At 43.2% G+C, this 25,538-nt stretch overlaps 1 protein-coding gene across 3 annotated transcripts; it reads right to left on the bottom strand.

The window, feature by feature from the left end:
- Positions 1 to 560: 560 nt before the first annotated feature.
- On the bottom strand, positions 561 to 25,536 carry TEX46 (testis expressed 46). 3 transcript variants are annotated; one of them, XM_033953735.1, is made up of 3 exons: positions 12,235 to 12,742; positions 7,401 to 7,597; positions 561 to 716 (listed from the first exon to the last, which is right to left on the bottom strand). In XM_033953735.1, exons 1-3 carry the CDS (start codon positions 12,445 to 12,447, stop codon positions 641 to 643), a joined length of 486 nt encoding a protein of 161 aa, XP_033809626.1. In that variant the 5' UTR covers positions 12,448 to 12,742; the 3' UTR covers positions 561 to 640. The 3 variants fall into 3 exon arrangements, with proteins under 3 accessions (XP_033809626.1, XP_033809627.1, XP_033809625.1); XM_033953736.1 differs by lacking the exons at positions 561 to 716; positions 12,235 to 12,742 and adding exons at positions 779 to 1,002; positions 25,436 to 25,536; XM_033953734.1 differs by lacking the exon at positions 561 to 716 and adding an exon at positions 779 to 1,002.
- Between the last annotated feature and the right edge of the window lie 2 nt (positions 25,537 to 25,538).

A 25,538-nucleotide genomic window follows, 5' to 3' on the forward strand; every position in this document is an offset into this window, starting at 1 on the left:
TACTGTTTTCTTCTCCCATTTTTAAACTGCTCACTTGCTTTATTCTCACAGGACATTGATTTCTCAATAAAGTACTCTGCTCCTTTTGTCTCATTTCTACATCATATCAGTGGCTTAGTAAGGGGGGGGACAGACTGCCCCGGACACTGTCTTGGTGGGGGCACCGGTGCATCTCCTTTCTTCCCCACCCCCCTCGTGTACCTCTTGAAATGTTCACCGACGCGAGCAGCATCTTCCACCTCCTGCTCCCGCCGGCTTTGGCTCCCTTCTAATGTCACTTCCTGGTCATGGGATCAGGATGCGACGTCGGAAGGGAACCAAGATGCTACTTGCGCCGGCGAACATTTCACGAGGCATGCGGGGAAAAGTAGGAGGGGCGAGGGGCGTAGCGACGCCAGGCACTGTCGCTCTGGGCGTCTCCCTCCCTCGCTATGCGACTGCATCCTTATGGAAATAAAATGCAATTGAATAAAGCAACACATGCCAAAAAAGAATAAATTGATCATTTATTTGCAAAATAAGGCAGTATTTGGCAAAAAAAAAAAAAAAAAAAGGTCAAAATAGAAAATGTTTTCGCTTACTAGCAACCATCTACAACATACACAGAACTGGAGGACTTTCTACAGGTGATGCTAGGCAGTCAATCAGAGCTGCTGGAACCAAACTCTGGGGACTTCCAATAGTTTGTAGAAGAGAAACGCCTCATCTCACTTGATCTAAAAGAAGGGGAGCATGATAACATTGTATGAGCATGTAAGAGATCTTTTATTGCACACAAGATAACACAAGGATACATTCTTTCTTCCATGGGGAAAAGGTTCTGGAATGTTCTCTCTTTAGATCTGACTGAAGCAGCTCTGAGGTTTTGACGAAGGAACTGGATAGGGGTAGACCCGGTGGCAGTATGTACACTGCCATTCTGAGTAGTTGGGTTTGATTCTTGAATCAGGTCTTCCTTTCCCTAGGCTGGCTGGGGATGCTGTAGGTTGGCGTTTATAGTCACTGAAAGGAGGAAGTACCAGTTATCGCAAATGGTAATACCATACCATACCCACTCTTATATCCCGCTAATGTCAGCTAGGGATCACTGCGGCTTACATAATATTAGAATTGCTACAGAGACATAGATATTCCAAAGAAACTGCATGGAAGATACCATGCAGGAGATTGCGTGGGAAAGGGTCAATGCACTGAGGGGTAAAAAAGGTGAGTTTTCAATGTTTTCCGGAATTGGGAAGTGTGCGGGTGTTTGTCGAAGGCTGCCCAGCAGGTTGTTCCAGATTCTGGGCCCTTGACACTTGAAGGCGGTCTCAGAGAGCCTTCCTTTGAACGTGGCGTGCAGAGGGGGGGAGTGGTAGTTTCCGTCGTTGGATTGTCCTTGAGTTGAGGAAGGATTGTGTGATTTGAATGGCGGATGCAAGTCCAGCTGAGTTTTCACCTTATATGACCTTATGTACCATGCATGCTACCTTGAAATGGACCCTGTTTCTGACTGGCGACCAGTGTAGTTCCTTAAGGAGAGGTGTTGGTCTTGCGTAAGATTAGTCTCGCCACTAAAGCAATCTTCCTGAGGGAACTTTGGTGTTAAAATAACCAATAGTTTATCTGGATACTGAATATCGGTAATACCTGGTTAGACGCTGACACTGAATATCAGTGGTGCATGGGTAGCTCCCGATTCTCCCAGAACGCCCTGACACTAACCAGATAATGCTGACCATATAACAATTTAAGTGGCTTGAATTAATGAAAAAGGAATTTATGCCAATAGCACAAATTGTTTTGAATAGTGGGCCTAGAGACCTGCAAAGGGAGATTTGTAATGCCATAACCCAAAGCAGCTTGATTCTGAACAGGAAAAATACAAACAAACTCTGGAGCTTCTTCATCCCAACCTCCAAAAGAGAATACAGTTGTTTTATTATTTATCTACTTATTAAATGGGATATCAATCACTGGTTTTCACGCAGGTTTTTAGGATGTCACTAGCATGCACATGCATGAGAGCAGTGGCGTAATAAGGGGGGCGTGGGGGAGGGGCAGTCCGCCCCAGGCACGGTCTTCCTAAGGGTGTGGCACCCCTCTTCCTCTCTGCACGCCCCCCAGCTCCTCTGCTTGCCGCGCGCACATGACCCTCGCCTGCCCCCCCCCCCCCCCGGTATCTTTTTTACTTCCCTGGCACGAGGCCGCTGCCCGCATCGGCGCTTTCTCTGATGTCTCTTCCTGGACCCACGCCTAGGAAGCAACGTCGGAGGGCGAGCCGACACCGACGTGGGCATGCTGCTCATGCCAGAGAAGTTGAAAGGGAAGGGGGCACATGGCAGGGAGGGAGGGGGAGGGGCGCCTCTCACCCTTACTGCGTGTGAGCGACGCGCCTGCAATCTCCTTTATTTATAGTCATCAAGAATATCCTGTGTAAAAACCTGGCCAAGGATTGGGCGTGAAAACTGACACAATAAGTTGATGTATAGATGTAATATGACATGCTTTACACATGAATGTAACTAGATGTGTCCACCAGGAGTTCTTATCCAAGTAGTAAGCATAGATAGCATCACACTCAAAAAAATTCAAAAGCAAGCTAATATAGACTTATATAAGAAAATCACTAAACCTTCCCTTGGCCCTAGGTACAAAACTTAGATTCATTCTGAACTCAAAATACCTGAATAATATATGTAAACTGCTTTGGCTGTATTTAGGGTTACCATATTTCCTGTTTTTAAAAAAAGAGGACACCTGGCCCCGCCCCATTCTGCCCCAGCCCTGCCCCGCCCCATACAGTCCCCAGCCCCATCGCCCACACAAACCTTGTGTCTCCTTCCCCGAGATAAGGGCCGCATCTGGAGGACCTCTGTGCAGGCGCAAACTTCGGCTCAATGATGCCACATATATGCGCGCATGCATGCGATGTCATCTCAACCGCTGCACATGCGCCAGAGGCCCCCCCGGGCCCGGCCCCAAGCTTGGGGCCTTCCAAAACCCGGACAAACTGACGGGGTTTTGGAAATCTCTCTAGACACTTGGCAACCCTAGCTGTATTACCCGTGGCATACGGCAAACTAATCAAAAAAAGTGGGAGAGTATAATTATAAACCAGATTTCTCATATAAAAGTAATAAGCAAAAAATGAAATCCTATCAACTCAATAAACATGCAACTATAAACAGTGATAATAGTGCTCAGAATTTATTTAAAAAATTTCTATACTGCTTAAACCTAAACAGTTTACATAATTTTACATACATAATTCTATAAAACGAAACATGAACAAATAACCCTCAGAAGGTCAGCAGTGAAGAAAGGAGAGCCAGAAAAAGCTTATACAGAGAGCCATACAAAAAGTTTTCCAAAAATCAGCATGCACGGAGAATCGATATCTGAAAAAAATGCATTTACGAATAACTGCATTTTAAGTCATTTCCTGCGTTTTAAGTGATAATAATAACTTTATTTTTATATACCGCAACATCACAAACAGTTCAAAGTGGTTTACAGAGGAAGAGACTATATACAGGCAGCGATATTACAGAAAACTTTCAAAATTACATTAGCATGTTGAGGTTAGTCAATTTTATCTAGAGGTGTTTTAGAGATACAAGAAGGTTGAAATGGGGTCAGAGAAATTTGTCAAAGAGATAAGTTTTGACTGACTTCCTGAAAGTTTGATAGGAAAGAGCGTTTGAGATAAAGTTGGTTAGACATCTGTCCCATTTGCCTGCTTGGAATGATAATGTTCTATCAAGGAATCTCTTGTAGGTACAGCCCTTTAAGGATGGAAAAGCGAACAAGTAGGCCCTACGTGTATTTGTTGTGCCTGGGATTTCAAAATGATAAGACAGATAGATTGGGGATGAACCTGTCATAGTTTTGAAGCAAAGCCACTTAATACCGGCAATGGATATACACTTCCCCCTCCGAATCCATGGTTTCAGCATCTGCGGATTCGGTTATTCGCAATTTTTAAACAAAAAACCCATTTAAATTTTTCGGGCTATTTTAAGCCCTGTAAGCCCCCCCCCCCCTTAAGCCTCACCTGATGGTCTAGCGGGTTTTCGGAGCAGGAGCGATCTTCTCACGCTCCTGCCCCGTGCAGATCGCTCACAGGAAATGGCTGCCTTGAGCTCCCGTGCCATTTCCTGTGAGCGATCTGCACGGGGCAGGAGCGTGGGAAGATCGCTCCTGCTCCGAAAACCCGCTAGACCACCAGGTAAGGCTTAAGAGGGGGCTTACAGGGCTTAAAATAGCCGGGGGGAAGCAGAGGTTAGGGGCAGAACCGGCCCGAATATTATTCGCGGTTTTTTTACTATTCGCAGGCTGGCTCTGCCCCTAACCCCCGTGGATACGGAAGGAGAAGTGTAGTAAGAGGTGAAATACCACACATCATCGCACCCACCCTTCAAAGTATTGATGAATCAGCGATAGAGACAAAAAAATATATATTACTTACCTTTGATGGTGATCAACTTAATTGTGTTGGTGGATTTTTGCAATGACTCTTCAGTACGCTGTTCCATTAGCCGATAATCCCAATTAAAGTGAACAAAAATCCAAGAAGTGTAAACCAAAGCCCCCCCTCCAAATCTCTAAAAACAAATTATACTCCATAAAGCGAGTAAAAAAAAGTCCAACAAAAGCCTAAATAATGCTCATACAAAACAAAAAAGATTATTTCAATCCAATAGAGTCCAAACAAGCCTTCTTTTCTTCTTCAACACCGATCGTGTTTCACCTCAGCTTCGTCAGGAAGACAAACTCCATTCTAGGGGGATGGAGGTAATGGACCGGACCACCTTGCCTCGCTGGGAGAAGGATCGCCTCACCTCACCTGGGTGGGAGAGGGAGAGATGGGATCTTTTGCCCACCTAACTGGGGTCTGTGCCCACCCAAAATTGGGTGTCTGGCTATGCCCCTGACGTGCGCACCTAAATCTAGCACTTTGTTTAAATAACAATTTTCTACTATATAACCTATATGCATAAATGTTTGACATGGTTGTCTCCCATTCACTTCCCCCCTGTGCACGCCCCCTCATGTTTACATGCCATGCAACTTGCACACGATGTCCGTAAAACAGGATCCTCCAGCATTTTTCCAAATAACCCAAAAACAAAGGTACTATTGACAAATTATTACTATTAGTGACAGGTGCTTCGGCAAGATGCCGTAAAAACTAGATGATCACTTTTTTTCAAAGTGACATCATTCAGGAAGTGACAATTAAGATCTGTTTTAGCAAAGATGATAAAGCTCTAATGGCATTTTTGCAACAAAATAAGGCATAAGGGCGCACAGCGTTTGCTAAGGGAGTTTCCTAATAAGGATTGGGACTAAGGTATAAGTTTCAAGTTTTATTAGGATTTTATATACCACCTATCAAGGTTATCTAAGCGGTTTACAATCAGGTACTCAAGCATTTTCCCTATCTGTCCTGGTGGGCTCACAATCTATCTAACGTACCTGGGGCTATGGAGGATTAAGTGACTTGTCCAGGGTCACAAGGAGCAGCGCAGGGTATTTTCAAAAGTCATACTAAATGTTTGAACAATTGCACAGTATTTTCAAACTATTTAAAGGGTCCCAGGCCAGAATTTGACATGTCTGCCTTAAATCTAGGCCTGCCTTAAATGTAGGCGTCTGACTGGAACTGTAGACGCAATTCTCTTTTGAGCACCAATGCGTGATTGACATGTGATCGGCGGCCACTTCTTAGGCTGCTGCAGATTTGGCGTCCAAAAGAGAATCGGCCCCTTAGTCTATAACAGTGGTTCCCAACCCTGTCCTGGAGGATCACCGGCCAGTCAGGTTTTTGGGATAGCTCTAATGAATATGCAGGAGAGAGATTTGCATATAATGGAGGTTAACAGGCATTAAAATCTGCTCCATGCATATTCATTAGAGCTATCCCGAAAACCTAACTGGCTGGTGGTCCTCCAGGACAGGGTTGGGAACCACTGGTCTACAACTTTTCATTTTTTGTTTTCTCTATACATGTTGACTGGGTTATAAGCTCCATGGAGAAGTAATGGTCTCTCATGTGTTTGGTGCTGTGTCCATCTAAAGCAGTGGTCTCAAACTCAAACCCTTTGCGGGGCCACATTTTGGATTTGTAGGTACTTGGAGGGCCGCAGAAAAAATAGTTAATGCCTTATTAAAGAAATGACAATTTTGCATGAGGTAAAACTCTTTATAGTTTATAAAACTTTCCTTTAACAGTTAATAGGAAAGATATATAAACTATAAAGAGTTTTACCTCATGCAAAATTGTCATTTCTTTAATAAGACATTAACTATTTTTTTCTGCGGCCCTCCAAGTACTCTATTTTTTTCTGCAGCACTCACATTTAAAGTTCAATACCTTTTCTTTCTCAAAACTGGCACATTTCAATCACTAAATTGAAAATAAAATCATTTTCCTACCTTTGTTTGGTAATTTCATCAGTCTCTGGTTGCACTTTATTCTTCTGACTGTGCATCCAATACTTCTTCCCTTCTTTCAGCCTCCTGTATGTTTCCTCTCCTCCAGACCTCATTCCCTCCCCCAACTTTTTATTTCTTTCTCTGATTCCGTGCTCCATTTTTTGCTTTGTTTCTGGTTCCCTGTGCCCCCTCCTTCTTTCTTCCTTCCTCTGTGCCCCATTTTTTGCTTTTTTTTCTGGCTCCCTGTACCCACCCCACCTTCTTTCTTTCTTTCTTCCTTCCTTCCTGCCCTCCATGCCACCGCCGCCGAGGAATAGGCTGCTGCTGCTGCCGCTATCAGGAACAGGCCATCTCCCTGCTTCTCTTCTGCACGGGGCCGACCAACTCTCGCTGCCTGATGTCAATTCTAACGTCGGAAAGGACATTCCGGGCAGCCAGGCAGCGATTGGCTAGCCAGAATGTCCTCTCGACGTCAGAATTGACGTCGGGCTGCCAGAGTTGGTCGGCCCTGCAGGGAAGAGAACAGTGGACCGCCCCCCCCTTGGTACGCCACTGGAGCAGCAGCGTGTCTGGCCGGCTCGTTCGTTCAAAGCCACAGGTGGCGGCTCCTTGCGAGATCCGCGCCTGCATCTGAAGCCTCTCTGCTGCTGTGACATCAGAGAGGCTTCCGATGCAGGAGTGGATAGCGCAAGGAGCCACCAACCTGCGGCTTTGAGCGAACGAGCCGGCTGCTGTTCCAAAAGGAAGAGAATGATGGTCTCCAGACCGCGGGCCGCAAATAAAACCTGGAGAGCCACATGCGACCTGCGGGCCGCGTGTTTGAGACCGCTGATCTAAAGGTGTTACAGAAATCATAGTTGTAGTGGCATTGGGAAAGTACTTTAGACATCTGACCATATGGTGCTGTCCACAGCATTCTTAAGAAAGCTAAACTTCATAACTCTATAGAGTCTATTCAGTGCAAATTCTATATTAGGTACCTTTTCTGATGTGTTTTATTCCAGAAGCTGAACATAAGATTCTCCAAAAACTTCAACTTCATCTCATTGAAAATGAGTTTTTTAAATACTTTGTCCTGGACCTTAATGCAGGAGTATATTTTTTTTGCATCATCGTTTGTCAGGTGGGTTATAGAACAAACAGAAGCTTTGGAACAGTGGGCGATGTCTGCGTTCTTCTGCGATTGAAAAGAAATAGAAGTGTTAGAATCAGCTCCTCTTAAAGAGCTCACATAAAGACTTTATCCAAAATTGACCTTTTCATATTTTGTGCCTGGGGGAGGGTCAGCACACAGAATGCACAATGAATAATATACATAGAATGTACAATGTCAATGCTACAAAAAACCTGTATTCAGAAAACATTTTTTCAAGGCCATTTATCTGTATAAATTGGCTCAGTTAAAAATTCCCTAACATACGTCTCTCCCATCCACTCACATAACACCCCCCCCCCCCCGACATAACTCCCCAACCCTCATATCCCCACATTATTGCTCCCCTCCCAGCTCTTGACTCTGGCACTGTCTCTCTCTTTTAATTGTCAAAGTGGGAGTAATCCCACCATTCCTACATATATAGTTTCTGTTTATCTGCTTCAGTGCTGCAACTCCCTGGCTGTGAAGTTAATGTCACAGATGGATACATAAATCAAATAAGCACGTTTTAGTTTATTAAATGCATGAATAAAAATTTTGACGTATGGGCATCTGCACTGCCATGTGGCGGTACCTGGGTTCAAATCCCTGCTTGGGTTCTGTGTTTCTAGGGTTGGCTGAGGCTGGGAATAGTGCCAAAACAGTGTTTACAGCCCCTGTGGGCAAGATTATGGTGTATTAGTCATAGCACAATATTGATGGCTTGTACCTGGATTCAGGGTTGTTAACTGTAGGGTTCTGGAAGGCTGCCCAGTACATGGCTCCCAGACAAGGATATATAAAATATGGGAAAAATCCCTGTGTAGTTTCAAATTAAGGTGCGTGGTGCCAGATGCCAGACTTGGCTTTGGCAGAACTTGAAGATCAAAGGTGATTTTTTCAAATCAGTGTGAAAAAAAAGTTGTTTTGTTTGAGCTTATTGCATTTCAGGAGCCCCTCCCACTGTGGCTTCCAAAGCACACATACATACACCATCTTTGCATATGTCTCATGTTGGTCTACAACACATATAGAATCCCTTATTGTGAATCAACATGTTGCTGTGCATTACAGGAGAGGTTGTTGGCTTGGCTGCCTGCCAGTGGGAGTAGATGGTCTACGGTGGAGTTAAAGGGAAACGAAGAACGGGAGAATTGAGAGCAGTGTCCAGGAGGGCCGCTCACTTTCTGTTGGGAAGGCGGAGCGCTGTCTCATCTGTTTCTCGCAGGGAGATAACAGTACTGTTTAATAACGCCTTCAGCACTTAACCTCTCCCTCTGCTCTTCGCCTTAGCCATCAGTTTAACTATCTTTTTGTACAAAAACCTTGTGTAGGTGGGAAGAAACGCATTTTGCAACAATGGGTTCATTCTGCACCTCCTTCGTTTTGGCAATGGGAAAAAAAACCTTATTGCATCAGTTATTGATTTGGGAAGCCTCCTGCACTGATAAAAGGAAGAAGAAGCTTTGGTCTGTTTGGAAGGCTTATATAATGGCCCTTCCCGCACGGACCAGAGGTTTTGTGCTCAAGACTGCTAATTTGTGATTTATCCCTGTATTATTGACTTTGATACATTCTTTTAAACCTCATTCTGATGGGTTGGCTGGTTGACGGGTAGTGTTGGGTGGGTGGGGTTGGTATCGATATTTCTTCTTTCTTTTTTTTTTTTTTTTCTTTCTTTTTATTATTACTTTGGTTAAAAGGCGGGGGGGATTCAGAGGGGGTGCTTGATATGGAAGTCTTCCAAGGTCTATAAGAACGCAAGGTCCTGTATATGGGTTGCGGTAATCGACTATAGCTGGTATGCTAATGAGGGGTAAGGGAGGGATAGGCTTCCAGGGAGGGAGTTAGGTTCCTGATTTTCTATTTTGCATTGGGGGGAAACAAAAAAGTTTGATGATGGCATTGTGGATTTCTGACGTTGTATCACTGTTGCAGAGTTTTGTTTTATTGTGCAATAGCTATTCTTTTTGCTATGTATTTCTGTGCCTTCTCATAGCGTCAATAAAAATTGTTTGAAATTAGCTATCCCCTGCTAACTGCAACCCCTGCCCTGGCATCCTGTCTAACTGACTTGATTGATTATTCAGGGGTCTCAAAGTCCTCCCTTGAAGGCCGCAATCCAGTCGGGTTTTCAGGATTTCCCCAATCAACATGCATAAGATCTATGTGCGTGCACTGTTTTCAATGCATATTCATTGGGGAAATCTTGAAAACCCGACTGGATTGCGGCCCTCAAGGAGGGACTATGAGATCCCTGGCATTAGAATCAGAAAATAATATTAAAGATTGAACTAGGCCAGTTACTGGGCAGACTTGTACGGTCTGTGTCTGTGCATGGCCGTTTGGAGGAGGATGGGCAGGGGAGGGCTTCAATGGCTGGGAGGGTGTAGATGGGCTGGAGTAAGTCTTAACAGAGATTTCGGCAGTTGGAACCCAAGCACAGTACCGGGTAAAGCTTTGGATTCTCGCCCAGAAATAGCTAAGAAGAAAAAAAAATAATAATAATAATTTAAATTGAATCAGGTTGGGCAGATTGGATGGACCATTCGGGTCTTTATCTGCCGTCATCTACTATGTTACTATGTTACTATGTGAGCTCATTAGAGCAGGGACTGTCTCCCCTCATGACCATGTACAGTGCTGTGTACGTCAGGTAGCGCCCTATAAATAATTAATAGTAGGACTCGTAGTAATACGTAAGCCTGTGCATCAAATATATGTGAGTAGAGGAGGGGCCTAGTGGTTCGAGCTGCTGTCTCAGCCCCCTGAGGTTTCAGGTTCAATCCCGGGCAAGTTGCTTAACCCTCCATTGCCAAAGATACCATAGCTAAATTGTAAGCCTGCCAGGACAGTTAGGGAAAATACTTAGAGTTCCTGATCACTGTTCAATGTAAACCACTTGGGATCCCCTTAGGATATATAAATAATAACAATATGCATAAAAAACAGTAACTTCAAATAATTGCATATAAAGTTAACCAGTCACAGCCAAGTTAATATTGGCACATATTCGATGGAGGTGATGCATAGTATGAGACAGGCTCGTAGGATCTCTTAAGGAGAGGACGAGATAGTGGAAGCTGCAGTTGGGCCGATCGGCCTTTATCTGTCATCATGCTTCTATGTTTCCATATACGTAAAGCTCTATGACCTCACAATGCAGGTGTAAAGAGCCTTACCCAATAGGGAGAGGACGAGATAGTGGACGTTGCAGATTGGCAGACTGGATGGGCCCTTTGGCCTTTATCTGCTGTCAGGTTTTTGTGTAAAGCATTTGACAATAAAGGCACATTTTCAGCACCAGTCCTCAAAAAAAAAAAAGACCCAAAGTATAACAAAATATAACATGATATATAACGATATAACAATTACAAGTAATTACAACAACTTTCTAGTTCCGAAATAAGTTCTGGACAAAAGTAGAGCAAAGAAAGTCTAGCGATTGGTTTGCATGCACAGTTTTGAAAGGTGCATCTCATGCCCAATGACTTTAATTTGTGCATTCTTGTGAAAGGAAAATAAATTCATAGGAGGGGGGGGGGGGAAAAAAAGCATGCAAGCAAAATCTTGGAAATAAAGTACATTGTCAGACTTTTGCCCAAACATAACATAAAAATGTGACAAAGCCTCAATGCCCGTGTTTCGACAGTTCCATGGGTGTCCTTCTCTCTTTAGTTTTAAATAACACGCAAATACATTCTTGTATTTGTAGGCTCTGTGTATCAGACCACAAGCACATAAGAGTTGCCATACTGGGACAGACTGAAGGTCCATCAAGCCCCAGTATCTTGTTTCCAACAGTAGCCAACCAAGGTCACAAGTACCTGGCACGATCTTAAAGAGTAAAACAGATTTTATGCTGTTTATCCTAGGAATAAGCAGTGGATTTCCCCAAACCCATCTTAATAATGGCTTATGGACTTTTGTTTTAGGAAATTTATGCAAACCTTTTTTAAACTCTGCTAAGCTAACTGCTTTCACACCATTCTCCGGTAATGAGTTCCAAAGTTTAATTACACATTGAGCGAAGAAATATTTCCTCTGGTTTGCTTTAAATCTGTTACTTAGTAGCTTCATCACATGCCCCCCCCTGCTCCTAGTATTTTTGGAAAGAGTAAACAAGCGATTTACATTTACCCTTTCCACTCCACTTCACTCAGTTTTTCATAGACCTCTTATCATATCTCCCCGAGCTATCTCTTCTCCAAACTGAAGGGCCCTAGCCACTTTAGCCTTTCCTCACAGGGAAGTTATCCCATCCCTTTGATCATTTTCATCGCCCTTCTCTGTATCTTTTCTAATTCCGCTATATCTTTTTTGAGATAGGGCAACCAGAATTGCACACAGTATTTGTGATGTATCTGTATTATAGAGCGATACAAAGGTATTATAACATTCTTATCTTTGTTTTCCATTCTTTCCCTGATAATTCCTAACATTCTATTTGCTTTCTTAGCCGCTGCCACACACTGCTTTGGAATGAAAGTTATAAAAAGCTGTATTTATCCTTTAGGGGACGTATTTACTTAAACTCTTAGAAGTTCTAGCTGACGCAGGGGCACTTATTGCAGTCACTTTTCCACAGTAAGCAAGTACACCAGTTTCCAGAATTCCTGAGAACCACCTTTAATCCTCCACTTATCACTTGACTGTCAGCCCCAGCTACTTCCACTTACCTTCCCTTCCAAATTTGTTTTGTTGAGCCTTACAAGCCAGTTTGTGAAAAGCAAGAAAAGGAACATTATACCAAGGACTAGCAGCTTATACTCAACGAACAAATTAAATAGAAAGCAGGACTCGGAATCTGATGACTCGTAAGCGAACTTCTGTGTAGAATCGACTATGTTGTTGTCATAAATTCCCAACAGATACAGTAATTCATCCAGCATTTTAAACTGGGTCCACGCGGGTCACTGAAACCCTTCTGCATTCCAGGAAATTATGCCAGCTGGTGGCACCGGGAGAAAGCATGGCTGTAGTCACAGCGATATTCACAGTGTCTCTGAAACTCAAGGCTAAAAAAAAGCAGTCAGAAAAGAGAAGTCATTATGAGGTCATTTGTGACTTAATGAAAGGTAAGAGCACAGCACATCTGGGACAAAGTTTGTTGCAGGCATTATTTATCTTTTGGGTTTTAAAAAAATTAAGCAAATCATTGCTATCTGATTGTACTTTTCAGGAATAACGAAGTTAGGCTGAGACTGCAGAGAAGATGAGGGAGAAAGGCTGGTGGAGTTTGGACAAATGGAAAGAAGAGGCAAAGGCTATGTGGGCTGGAAGGTGCTAGAGATGTAAGCGGATGGGAAAAAGTCTAGAGAATTTTTTTTTTTTTTTTTTTTAAGTAATGTATCAAACTATCCACCAGGCTAGGGAGGACCTTGAGTCAAGCAAGAGAACATTGCTTGAGTAAGAATGGCTAGAACAGTGAAGCCTAGACACCAAATAAGTCAGAAAAATTTAAGTATAGATTCATAAATGTCTACTCAGTGAAATATATAATCTAACAGCAATTTAAAAAAATGGGCTAAAAATAACAAACTTTGCCTGAAACCTTTTTGGGAGCTAAGAATTCCGCCTTTTTTTTCTTAATCATCTGGTCATTTAATTCTCATTCTACTCAATTATTTTGTAATCTTTTGTTAACCGCATAGAACTTTACGGTCCTACGGTATATAAGCTGATTGTTATGTCATGATAAATCAGGTCAGAAACCTTGGAGTACAGCTGGACTCGGCACTTACGCTGGTCCTCCAAATCTAAGCAACCTTTGGGAGCTGCCTCTATCATTTGCAACGACTATTCTGTCTCTCTCTGTACATCAAGCACCCCACGCATCAATCTGGTATTACAGTATCTCCAGGAAGGGTGCACAAAAAATAAAACGACAAGCCTCGTCACAGAGGTTCATGCCATGATAATATCAAGGCTGAATTACTTTGATGACTCTACATAAGGATGATTACAGAGGGCTTGTACCAACTTCAATTCATTCAACATATGCAAGCTTCTTTGCCACATTGAATACTTTACTCAAGATCCCCCCTCACCACCACTTCCAACCCCTCTGGCACTCTCCCCCCAGACTATGACAGGTTCACAAAATAATCCTTGAGTTCTCCACCAAGCCACCTAGAAACATGATGGCAGATAAAGGCCACATGGCCCATCCAGTCTGCCCATCCACAGTAACCATTATCTCTTCCTCTCTCTAAGAGATCCCACGTAACTATCCCAGGGTTTCTTTAAATCAGACACAGTCTCTGTCTCCACCACCTCTACCAGGAGACTGTTCCATGTATCTATCACGCTTTCTGTAAAGTATTTCCTTAGATTACTCTTGGCCTTTCACCTCTTAATTTCATCCTAGGCCCTCTCATTCCAGAGCTTCCTTTCAAATGAAAGAGACTCAACTCGTGCATTTCCGCCACATAGGTATTTAAACGTCTTTATTATATCTCCCCTCTCCTGCCTTTCCTCTAAAGCAGTGATTCCCAACCCTGTCCTGGAGGAACACCAGGCCAATCGGGTTTTCAGGCTAGCCCTAATGAATATGCATGAGAGAGATTTGCATATGATGGAAGTGATAGGCATGCAAATTTGCTTCATAATAATCATCACATACAATCACACCCAAGCCCTGCTCTTCTGTCATACACCCAAGTTCTCCACCCCCTAAACTGTACCGTTCCTTTAATTTTTTGCAGCCCAAAATCATGACCTTGCATTTCTTAGCATTAAATTTTAACTGCCAAATTTCAGACCATTCATCAAGCTTCACCAGGTCTATTGCAGATTTTGGTATCATCCTCAAAGAGGCAAATCTTACCCGACAGCCCTTCAGCTATATCGCTTATAAAAATGTTAAAAAGAACAGAACCTTGAGGCACACCACTGGTAACATCCCTTCCCTCAGAGCAATCTCCATTAACCACTACCTTCTGTCATCTTCCACTCAATCAGTTCTTACCTAGCCTGTCACTTAGGGGCCCATCCCAAGGGCACTCAGTTTATTTATTAAACATCTGTGTGGAACACTGACAAAGGCTTTGCTAAAATCTAAATACACCACATCTAGCGCACTCCCTCTACCCAATTTCCTGGTCACCCGGTCAAAGAAATTGATCAGATTTGTCTGATAAGACTTGCCTCTAGTGAATTCATGTTTCCTCTGGTCTCTGTTTTAAAAACGTTTCTATTAATTTGCTTACCACAGAAGTCAGACTTACTGGCCTGTAATTCCCTACTTCTTCCTTACTTCCACCTTTGTGCAGAGGGACCACATCTGCCCTTCTCCAGTCCTCTGGTACCACTCCTGACTCTAAAGAAGCATTGAAAAAGTCAGTCATCGAAGCCACCAAAAACTTCCCTAACTTCCTTCAGCACCCTCAAATGTACACCATCTGGCCCCATCACTTTGTCTGCCTTTAATATAGCTAGCTCCTCACAAGCACAACTCTCTAAAAATTGATCAGGGTCTACCACTCCTCCATCCCTATTTGCGTTTCTCTTCTATGGTCCTGCTCCCGGTGCTCCAGCCATGAACACAGAACAGAAATATTTGTTAAGTAATTCAGCCTTTTCTTTATCAGCTTCTACATATTCCTTCCCTTCACTTTGAGTCTGACAATGCCACTTTTACACTTCTTCCTATATCTAAAAAAATGTCTTGTCTCCCCATTTTACCATGCCATTTATATCTTTGCTTTCCTGACTACTCAACCAACCTCTTAACTTTTCCAGATATTTTTGCCTGTCCTTTGTAATTTATGAACACCAACCTCTTATTCCTTACCTTCTCGGCTATTACTTCTAAGAACTAAAGCAACCTTCTTTTCCTCTTATTTTACTTACTTGCCTCACAAAAAGGTTTGTCACCCTTATAATAACTCCTTTCGGTTTTGCATTTCTACTCCTTGCAGACATTCCCATCCAGACAATTCCTTGATGTAATCCCCCATCTAAACAAAGTTAGTTTTTTTGAAGTCTAGAACACGTACTTTTGAATGAGCCTTTTCTGTACCCATCTTAATATTAAACTGTACCATGCAGTAATCACTGGATGCTAGATGATCACCCACTGTAACATCAGAAACACGTTCCCCATCTGTAAGCACTAAGTCCAGTATGACTCCATCATATGTATGTTCCACTACCAACTGCTGGACAGTTCTCCTTGTAGAGAATCCAGGATCTCTCTACTTCAAGAAGACCCCGAAATAGGGATATCCCAATCAACATCTGCCATGTTAAAATCACCTATTAAAACTTCCCCTTTTTAACACAACACAACATAGTAGATGACATATTCTGAATGTCTACTATTAAATCTGTCTACTTTTTCCATCTGTGAAGGAGGCCTGTATATCACACCAATGTAAATGTATTTACCATTCCCTCTTTCCAAATTGATCCACAGTGCTTCTTGCTCTATAGATCCTGCAATTGTGTGGCTTTAATAATAATAATAATAATTTATTTCTTATATACCGCTATACCGTGAAGTTCGAAGCGGTTTACAATAAAGATACATTTGACAGTACATGGGATAGAAACGGTTTACAATAAAGATACATTTAGTCAGTACATGGGATGCAAGTGGTTTACATTAAAGATTCATTTTGTCAGTACATGGGATACAAGTTACAGTAAAGATATATTTTGTCAGTACATGATCTTTAACATATAATGCTACTCCACCTTCTTTTCTTCCTACCCGTCTTTCCTGAATAGAATTTAGCCTGGTATAACTACATCCCAGTCACGGTTCTCTATGAACAATGTCTCTGATCGCCACTATATTCAACTCATCTTCTTTCATCATAGCTTCTAGATCCTGAATCTTGTTTCCCATACTTTGAGCATTAGTATACACTTCTCCCTCTGAATCCGCGGGTTACCTGCGAATTCGGTTATTCACAATTTTTTTGCCCCGGACCTCTCCCTAGTTTTTAACGGCTGAATCACTGCATCCCGGACCTCCCCAGACCTTACCTGGTGGTCTAGCAGTGACGTGGGGCAGGAGCGATCTTCCTACGTTCCTGCCCCGTGCAGAGCCATCAACAAAAATGGCTGCTGTGAGTTCCTGTGGCCATTTCTGATGATGGCTCTGCACGGGGCAGGAGCGTAGGAAGATCGCTCCTGCCCCATGTCACTGCTAGACCACCAGGTAAGGTTTGGGGAGGTCCGGGACGCAGGAGGGAGGTGGGGTGGGTCATAGTCAGCCCTAATAACAGCAATAACCTACATTCCATATAGTACAGCTCCTGTAGTCCTGGGCATTCCTCTTGTTCAAAATGTCTTGTTAAAAATCTGTCAGGATCGATTCTACTGCATTTTGGTAGCGTCCCATTGGCCTCGATAAACGTGGTTCTTGACACTCCGTCAACTTCAAGTACAACCATCTATTAGATTACCACTCCGTCTAGATCTCATATCTCAGAACTCAGGATCGACCCTCCACCCAAACCTTTATTCACTATCACTAATGGCATGGAAGCTGAACGGAGGCCTTATGCCAATTTAAACCTAACACCTGAAGTTGAACAGGTTCTAATTAATTCCAGAAAACCATCAACTCACAGAGCTTATGCTCTTAAATGGCAAAGATTTTCGACTTGGTGTTTGGGAAAATCAACCAATTCCTTGTTCAATTCCAGTTTTGCTACAGTACATCCTCCATCTATTCACATCTGGCCTCTCGGTTTCGACAGGGAGAGCACATCTTTTGGCAATAGCGGTATGCCACGATCAAACACTAGAGCATCCAATTTCTCAGGATCCTGTTGTCTCTAGGTTTCTGAGAGGTCTCTTACTGAAGCATCCGCCAAACTTACCACCATATTTATGCCACGTAGGTATTTAAACATCTCTACGACGGAGGACATTACATCAATACCTGAAACAGTGAACGTGTTCAAGGGAGAAATAGAGGACAGCCTCATCACATTAGAAGTGGATTTGGACCAGATATACTACCAGATCGACAAACTTAAAAGTGACAAATCCCCTGGACTGGATGGAATTCATCCGAGAGTATTAAAGGAGCTGAAGGTGGAAATTGGTGAACTACTGCAAAACCTTGCCAACCTGTCAATTAGAACTGGACAGATATCGGACGACTGGAAGATAGCGAACGTCACCCCAATTTTCAAAAAAGGGTCAAGAGGAGAACCGGGCAACTACAGATCGGTGAGTCTTACGTTTGTCCCTGGAAAGATGGTTGAGGCACTGATTAAAGATAGCATAGTCCGGCACTTGGATACACACGACCTGATGAGAGCCAGTTAACATGGCTTCAGGAAAGGGAAGTCATGCTTGACGAATTTACTACAATTCTTTGAAACAGTAAACAAACAAATCGATAATGGGGAACCAGTGGACATAATATACCTGGACTTCCAGAAAGCTTTCGACAAAGTTCCACACGAAAGACTTCTCAGGAAATTACAAAGCCACGGAATAGAGGGAGACATACTAAGGTGGATAGGCAAATGGCTGGAAAACAGAATACAGAGGGTAGGCATAAATGGGAAGCTCTTAGGCTGGGAGAAAGTGATTAGCGGTGTGCCCCAGGGCTCGGATCTTGGGCCCCTCTTATTTAATATTTTCATCAACAATCTAGAAGAAGGAACGTCCAGTGAAATCATCAAGTTTGCAGACGATACCAAGCTATGTCGGACAATCAGATCACAAAAGGATAGCGAGAAACTACAGAGAGACTTGAGCCAGTTAGAGAGATGGGCAAAGAAATGGCAGATGAAGTTTAATGTGGAAAAGTGCAAGGTAATGCATTTGGGCAGAAAGAACAAGGAGTACGGGTACAGCATGTCAGGTGCAACTCTGAGTAAGAGTGAACAAGAAAAAGAACTGGGAGTACTGATAGATAGGACCCTGAAACCATCCGCATAATGTGCGGCAGCGGCAAAGAAAGCAAATAGAATGTTGGGCATGATAAAGAAGGGAATCACGAGTAGATCGGAGAGGGTCATAATGCCGCTTTTATAGAGCAATGGTCAGACCACACTTGGAATACTGTGTCCAACACTGGTCTCCCTATCTAAAGAAGGATATGAAACTGCTCGAGAGGGTGCAGAGGCAAGCAACGAAGCTGGTAAAAGCTACGAAGAACGACTTGGAAAACTGGGACTGTTCTCCCTCGAGAAGAGGAGACTGAGAGGGGATCTGATTGAGACTTTTAAAATAATAAAAGGAATCGACAAGATAGAGCAGGACAAAAAGTTATTTACAATGTCAGATGTGACTAGGACAAGAGGTCATGGACTGAAGCTGAGGGGGGACAAGTCCAGGACAAATGCCAGAAAGTTCTGCTTCACACAGCGAGTGGTGGACACCTGGAACGCTCTCCCAGTGGAGATTGCTGCGGAAACCACCATTCTAGGATTTAAGGGCAAGTTAGCTGCACATCTCCTTAAAAGGCGCATAGAGGGATAGGGGTGACTAAGTTTTTGCCAGGTTAAACCTGGCTGGGCCTCCGCGTGAGCGGATCACCGGACTTGATGGACCCAGGGTCTGTTCCGGAGATGGCAGTTCTTATGTTACATAATGTAAATGCGCATGAGTTGAGTCTCTTTCATTTGAAAGGAAACTCTGCAATGAGAGGGCATAGGATGAAGTTAAGAGGTGATAGGCTCCGGAGTAATCTAAGGAAATACTTTTTTACAGAAAGGGTGGTAGATGCATGGAAGAGTCTCCCAGAAGAGGTGGTGGAGACAGAGACTATGTCTGAATTCAAAAGGTCCTGGGATAGGCATGTGTGATCTCTCGGAGAAAAAAAGAGATAATGGTTACTGTGGATGGGCCTTTATCTGCCATCATGTTTCTATATCTCTCCTCTCCCACCTTTCCTCCAAAGTATTGAGATCTTTAAGTCTGTCCCTTTACATCTTATGACGAAAACCATTGGCCATTTTAGTAGCCTTCCTCTGGACCGACTCCATCCTGTTTATCTTTTTGAAGGTGCGGTCTCCAGAATTGTACACAATATTCAAAATGAGGTCTCACCAGAATCTTATGCATGGACATCAATACCTCATTTTTCCTACTGGCCATACCTCTCACTATGCAACCTAGCATCCTTCTATCTTTCGCTGTCACCTTTTCAATCTGTTTGGCCACCTTTAGATCATTACATAATTTCACACCCAAGTCCTGTTCCTCCCCAACTCATTTGTCCCAGTTAGTCCTGTTAAGTCTCATGTTCATCACCCTTTTTAATTATTTTATTATGTAAAACTGCTTAGAAGTATGATAAGCGTTACAGTACTCTCCTGAAATTCGTGGGGGTTCCGTTCCAGGAATACCCGTGAATTTCAAAAAAAACGCGAATGCAGTTTAGGAGCAGATCGAAGGCAGGAGAGGGTAGCTGGTGCGCTGAAAATTGGATGGGGGATCATTCTCAGTATTTTCTGACCACCTCTTCCTGGTACCCAAGTCAGGCTACACCAATCAGGAGCTTTGACATGCTACCTGGTGTGTCAAAGCAGCTCCTGAGTGGTGTAGCCTGACTTTAGTACCAGAAAGAGGCAGTCAGAAAATACCGCAAAAGATTGAGTCTGCGATTCGCAAACCACAAATTCATGGGGGTTTACGGTATATTAAATTTTTTTTATTAAACTTGAAACTCTTTCATGGTCAAAAGTTCCTCACTTCCTAAATTGTACTGTTTTCTTGGGTTTTTGCAGCCCAAATGCATAAGAACATAAGAATTGACATACTAGGACAGACTGAAGGTCCATCAAGCCCAGTATCCTGTTTTCAACTGTGGCCAACCCAGGTCCCAAGTACTTGGCTATATCCTAAGTAGTAAAACAGACTTTATGCTGCTTATCCTAGGAATAAGCAGTGGATTTCCCTATGCCATTTTAATAATGGCCTGTGGACTCAGGACATTTGCCTCATTCTTCACAAATTTGGACATGCAACACTAGAATTGCCAGAGAAGCAATGGAACATGCTAGCTAGGTTAGAGGCAAACCAGAAATGTAAATGTAATATGTCACTGCTACTTAAACTTTGCTATTTCTCTAGTATTAGATTATCAGTATCTTACCAAAAATGTTGTTGCATTTCCTGCAGTGTCCCCTTACTATCTGTCTGATCTGTTGCTTAATTCAAAAAGATTGCTTCTGACCCAAGTAACATCCATGTCGACTGGGCAGCTCTTAAATCCGTGTGAGGATGTCTGTGTTCTCTATCAGAGCTAAGTATGGCTCTTGGTAGGTTACTTTTGCTTTACAGTGTATTTAGAAATCTGCTTTATCTTCACTGCTGGCTTTGCTTTGATCTCACTTGGGTGCACATAGGCATGAAAATCCCATAAGCATTTGAATTATCAGAATCCATTTGAGATGTATTATGATGTATTGTCTACATGTTCTGTGTATGGAACACTGGGACTTACACAATAAGCCTCCAGTTCTTAGGGATTGGATATCTTACAAAAAGTAATCAACCACCAGATAGGAGTTAGGATTGACTGTTATCAATATGTTTTCTATTTATGTCATATTAGTCTGGAACAATCTTTGTCCATTTTTCCCCGTATCTTAGGGGAACATAAGGATTCTTAGCTCTATAATGTCTTCCTGGCAAATAATTTTGTTTCGGCTTTTCCTTCAATACCCCTTTTGAACCTCATTATAATTAGTTGCCTTAATTACATCCTACAAAAATGTGGAACAGGTATGTATTTTCTTTATAAAATCTAAAAACTCACTCTTCTGTAATTCCTATTTACATGTGCTGACTGAATCTCTCTGCCCTTTCCATCCAGTGTCCACCCTCTTTCACTCTTCCATATGACTCACATACTGCATAGCTGACCCGGAACCTTTTCTCCGATGTCAGAATTGTGGGCCAGCCATGTACAGCGTGTGAATCACTGCACGCGCCGTCCCTGCACTGAGCTCCTGCTGGGGGATGATGAAGCGAATCCAGCTCCAACAAAGTAACAGGAAAAAGGATCTGCAAAAGTTAGAGGAATGGTCTAATGCCTGGCAACTAAAATTCAATGCAAAAAAATGCAGAGTAATGCATTTGGGTATTAATAATCGGAAGGAACCGTATATGCTGGGAGGTGAGAAGTTGATATGCATGGACGGAGAGAGGGACCTTGGGGTGATAGTGTCCGAAGATCTAAAGGCGAAAAAACAGTGTGACAAGGCAGTGGCTGCTGCCAGAAGGATGCTGGGCTATATAAAGAGAGGTGTAACCAGTAGAAGGAAAAAGTGTTGATGCCTCTGTACAGGACATTGGTAAGGCCCCACCTGGAGTATTGTGTTCAGTTTTGGAGACCGTATTTGGCGAAGGATGTAAGAAGACTTGAAGCGGTCCAGAGGAGGGCGATGAAAATGATAGGAGACTTGCGCCAGAAGACGTATGAGGAGAGACTGAGGAAAGGAGGGACAGGGGAGATATGATTCAGATGTTCAAATACTTGAAGGGTATTAAGGTAGAACAAAATATTTTCCAGAGAAAGGAAAATGGTAAAACCAGAGGACATAATTTGAGGTTGAGGGGTGGTAGATTCAAGAGCAATGTTAGGAAATTCTACTTTACGGAGAGGGTGGTGGATACCTGGAATGTGCTCCCGAGAGAGGTGGTGGAGAGGAAAACGGTGACTGAGTTCAAAGAAGCGTGGGATGAACACAGAGGATCTAGAATCAGAAAATAACATTAAATATTGAACTAAGGCCAGTACTGGGCAGACTTGCACGGTCTGTGTCTATATATGGTCGTTTGGGGGAGGATGGGCTGTACAGGGCTTCAATGGCTGGGAGGATTTAGATGGGATGGAGTAGGTTTTAATGGAGATTTCAGCAGTTGGAACCCAAGCACAGTACCGGGTAGAGCTTTGGATTCTTGCCCAGAAATAGCAAAGAAGAAAAAAATTAAAAAATTTAAATTGAATCAGGTTGGGCAGACTGGATGGACCATTCGGGTCTTTATCTGCTGTCATCTACTATGTTACCATGGCTTCAGGGGTGGTGTGGCGGGCAGGCAAAGAGGGATCCCTGGTAGCGGTTTCAGCAGGTGGGCGGGCAGGGAATCCCGGCAGCGACTGTTGCTTCTGTGGATGGGTCGGCTTTGGGGGAGGAGGTGCGTGTGGGTGGGGCAGACAACTTAATTTGGGGACAAAGCTGGAAGGCAGGGAGAGGGATGGGCATGAACTTGACAAAGAAGGAAGGGGCATGAACATGGGACACAGAAGGGAAGGAACAGAAAGGGAGAATTGATTGGCATGCGTGTGTGAGTTAGAGGGAATGAGATAGTGCATATGGGGAAAGGAAGAAAGAGGAAAATTGGGCATAGAGGGAGAGAGGAGTGAGGTAGAGATACATGGGGAATAGAAGGATGAGAGGGAGAAATGTTGGATATGGTGGTGGAGAGAGCAGATTGAAGGGGATGCAAGGGGGAGGAATGTTGGACATTGTGATGGAGGGAGAAATGTGGCATTGTGCTGGAGAAGGGTGATAGAAGGAAAAATGGGCATGGGGCTGGTGGGCAGTGGTGAAAAATGCTGCACTTGATCCAGGGGATGAGAGAGGGAGAAATGTTGGATGTAGCAATAGAGGAGGTGGGAAAGATGCCTGGATCTCTCAATACAGATGGACAATGAGAGAGGGAGACATATTGCCAATAAGGGTGGAGGAGAGAGGAAGAAAAGTTGGACTCATGGAGGGACAGAGAAGGAGAGATGTTGGTTGGGGAAGGGAATTGGGTCTGGAGGAGAGGAAGTGTGCAGGAGGCAGAAAGAAAGAAATATTGGAAATGCAACCAGAGACTCATGAAATTACCAGACAACAAAGGTAGGAAAAATAATTTTATTTTCAATTTAGTGATCAAAATGTGTCAGTTTTGTTAATTTATATCTGCTGTCTATATTTTGCTCTATATTTGTCTATTTTTCTATAGTTGTTACTGATTGCATATTATAAAGTCATCTGCCTTGACCTCTTTGGAACCCCCCCCCCCCCACCGACTATAAATGATAACTAACATTTTCTCTGTGTACAATGTGCTTTGTGGTTTTTTTTTTTTTTTATTTTATGGTTACCATTATGTATTAATAAGATTATATTGTGCATATGAAAAATGGATAGAAGAAATTGTGTTACAATTAGTACTATTATTATTGGGGTGGGGTCTGGGGCGGAGCTTGGGTGGGGGTAGTCTGTTGGTATTTGTTAGGCTTAGGGAGTACTTGGCTTGAAGAGATTGAGAAACACTGCTCTAAAGGCGCTGCAGCCAGCCTCAGTTCTAAGAAGTAACTGGATCTGGGAGAAGAGACTCTCTCAACCAGTCAGTCTTCAAAGCTGAGATCTTCGGGCTCCAGTAAGACCAAGGTCAGACTGATCCTAAACCCCCACACGTGAAGAGGGGTTGGCAAAACTGCAGCAGGCTTCCTGAACACCTGAGCCACCTGTGGATGCCTAAAAGCCTGGCTCAATCCCCTGCAATGCAGAAGGCGAGCTAAGCTACGGAACTAGGGCTACAGACACTAAGGTCTGCCAGCTGCAGACTCATGTCTGCTTCTTCTCCACATAGGCAGAGTTCTCCCTTGCACTGGGGAACTCTGGTGTACCGATAGCTGCAAAAAAAAAAAAAAAAAAAAAAAAAAAGAAATATACAGAGCAGATCGGAAAGACACCTTCCAGCTCGTGTGCACAAGGAAAAACTGACGGGGGCAGCAGAGCGCTCAGAAGGAGGAGGAGTTGAGAACCTGGAGTAGATTTCTTCTGCACTACTCATGAATATAGGGAGAATGACACATCTAGTACCGGGCAGAGCTTTAGGTTCTGGCCCAGCAATAGCTAAGAAGAAGGAAATTTAATTTAAGTCAGTAATTTAAAGAGTGGGTTAGGATGGGCAGACTAGATGGACCATTCGGGTCTTTCTCTGCTGTCATCTACTTTGTTATGTTACTATATTGCACTAGAGTTATTTATTTATTTGGGTGTTCATGTTTGTTATATTTTTAGATTTTCTAACAGGCAATTTCCTGAAACATGGTGGTGTCATTGAGTCTTTGGACTTTATCTGTTGGACATATGATGAAGGAACCTACTTGTTGGATTCAAAATAAAGATTTGTGTGCTTATAAAGAAGCTTTATGACCCTTCTTTTGCAGCTAAACAGCATCTTGTCTGGACCAGGCTTCCTTGACTCCTCAGTTTATTCAGACATGCATGCAAAAACACAAGTACACTAACTTGCAGTCACAAATACACACAGACATACAAGCCCATAAATGCACACACACATACAGTACACACCCCTCCAAACATAAACTACAGAGATATAAACTGTAGAGAAGGACCTAATGTTGACAGATATTAACCTACAGTAAATGACAAGCTAGCAAAAGCCGCAAGCGTGCTCATGCAAGTGTTTTTTAGTGCCTCTTGGCTCTGGCGAAACTGAAGATGACAAAAGATAATCTGACGAACCATCAGGGTGCACCACTAATTTCCGTTTTCTAAAAATTCCGTTTGTGTCGCTGGCTTTTGCTTCTCTCAGCCTGACTTGTTTAGAGTATACCGTAAACCAACGCAAAGTGGAGACCCCCCCCCACCCCCCCAGTATCTGGATGAGACCAAGAAAAAAAAAAGTCTTTTATTGTCCAGAAATTCTCTAGGCAGCACTACACAAATAGCGAATGATGTGCAGTAAAATATTAGGAGAGTACAATAAAGACTTTTTTTTTTTTCCTGTTCTCAACCCCATTTTTTTGTTTGCTTCTGGTTTTGTATGGTTCCCCCCCCATTTTTGTTTTATGATTAGAATATGACATCCAGATCCGAAAAAGCAGCTTTTCTTCATGAATTCATGCAAAGAATTCCTCGAATCGTGCTCTACCTGCTTTCCCCGCTTGCTGTACCTTCCAGCCAGCATTGAACGCCTAACCCTCCCTCACCCGGCCCCGCCCCCGCGTTAGGCCGCGACCCGGAAAAAAAGGAAC

The sequence above is a fragment of the Geotrypetes seraphini genome, chromosome 8, assembly GCF_902459505.1.
Source record: "Geotrypetes seraphini chromosome 8, aGeoSer1.1, whole genome shotgun sequence".
Lineage (NCBI taxonomy): Eukaryota > Metazoa > Chordata > Amphibia > Gymnophiona > Dermophiidae > Geotrypetes > Geotrypetes seraphini.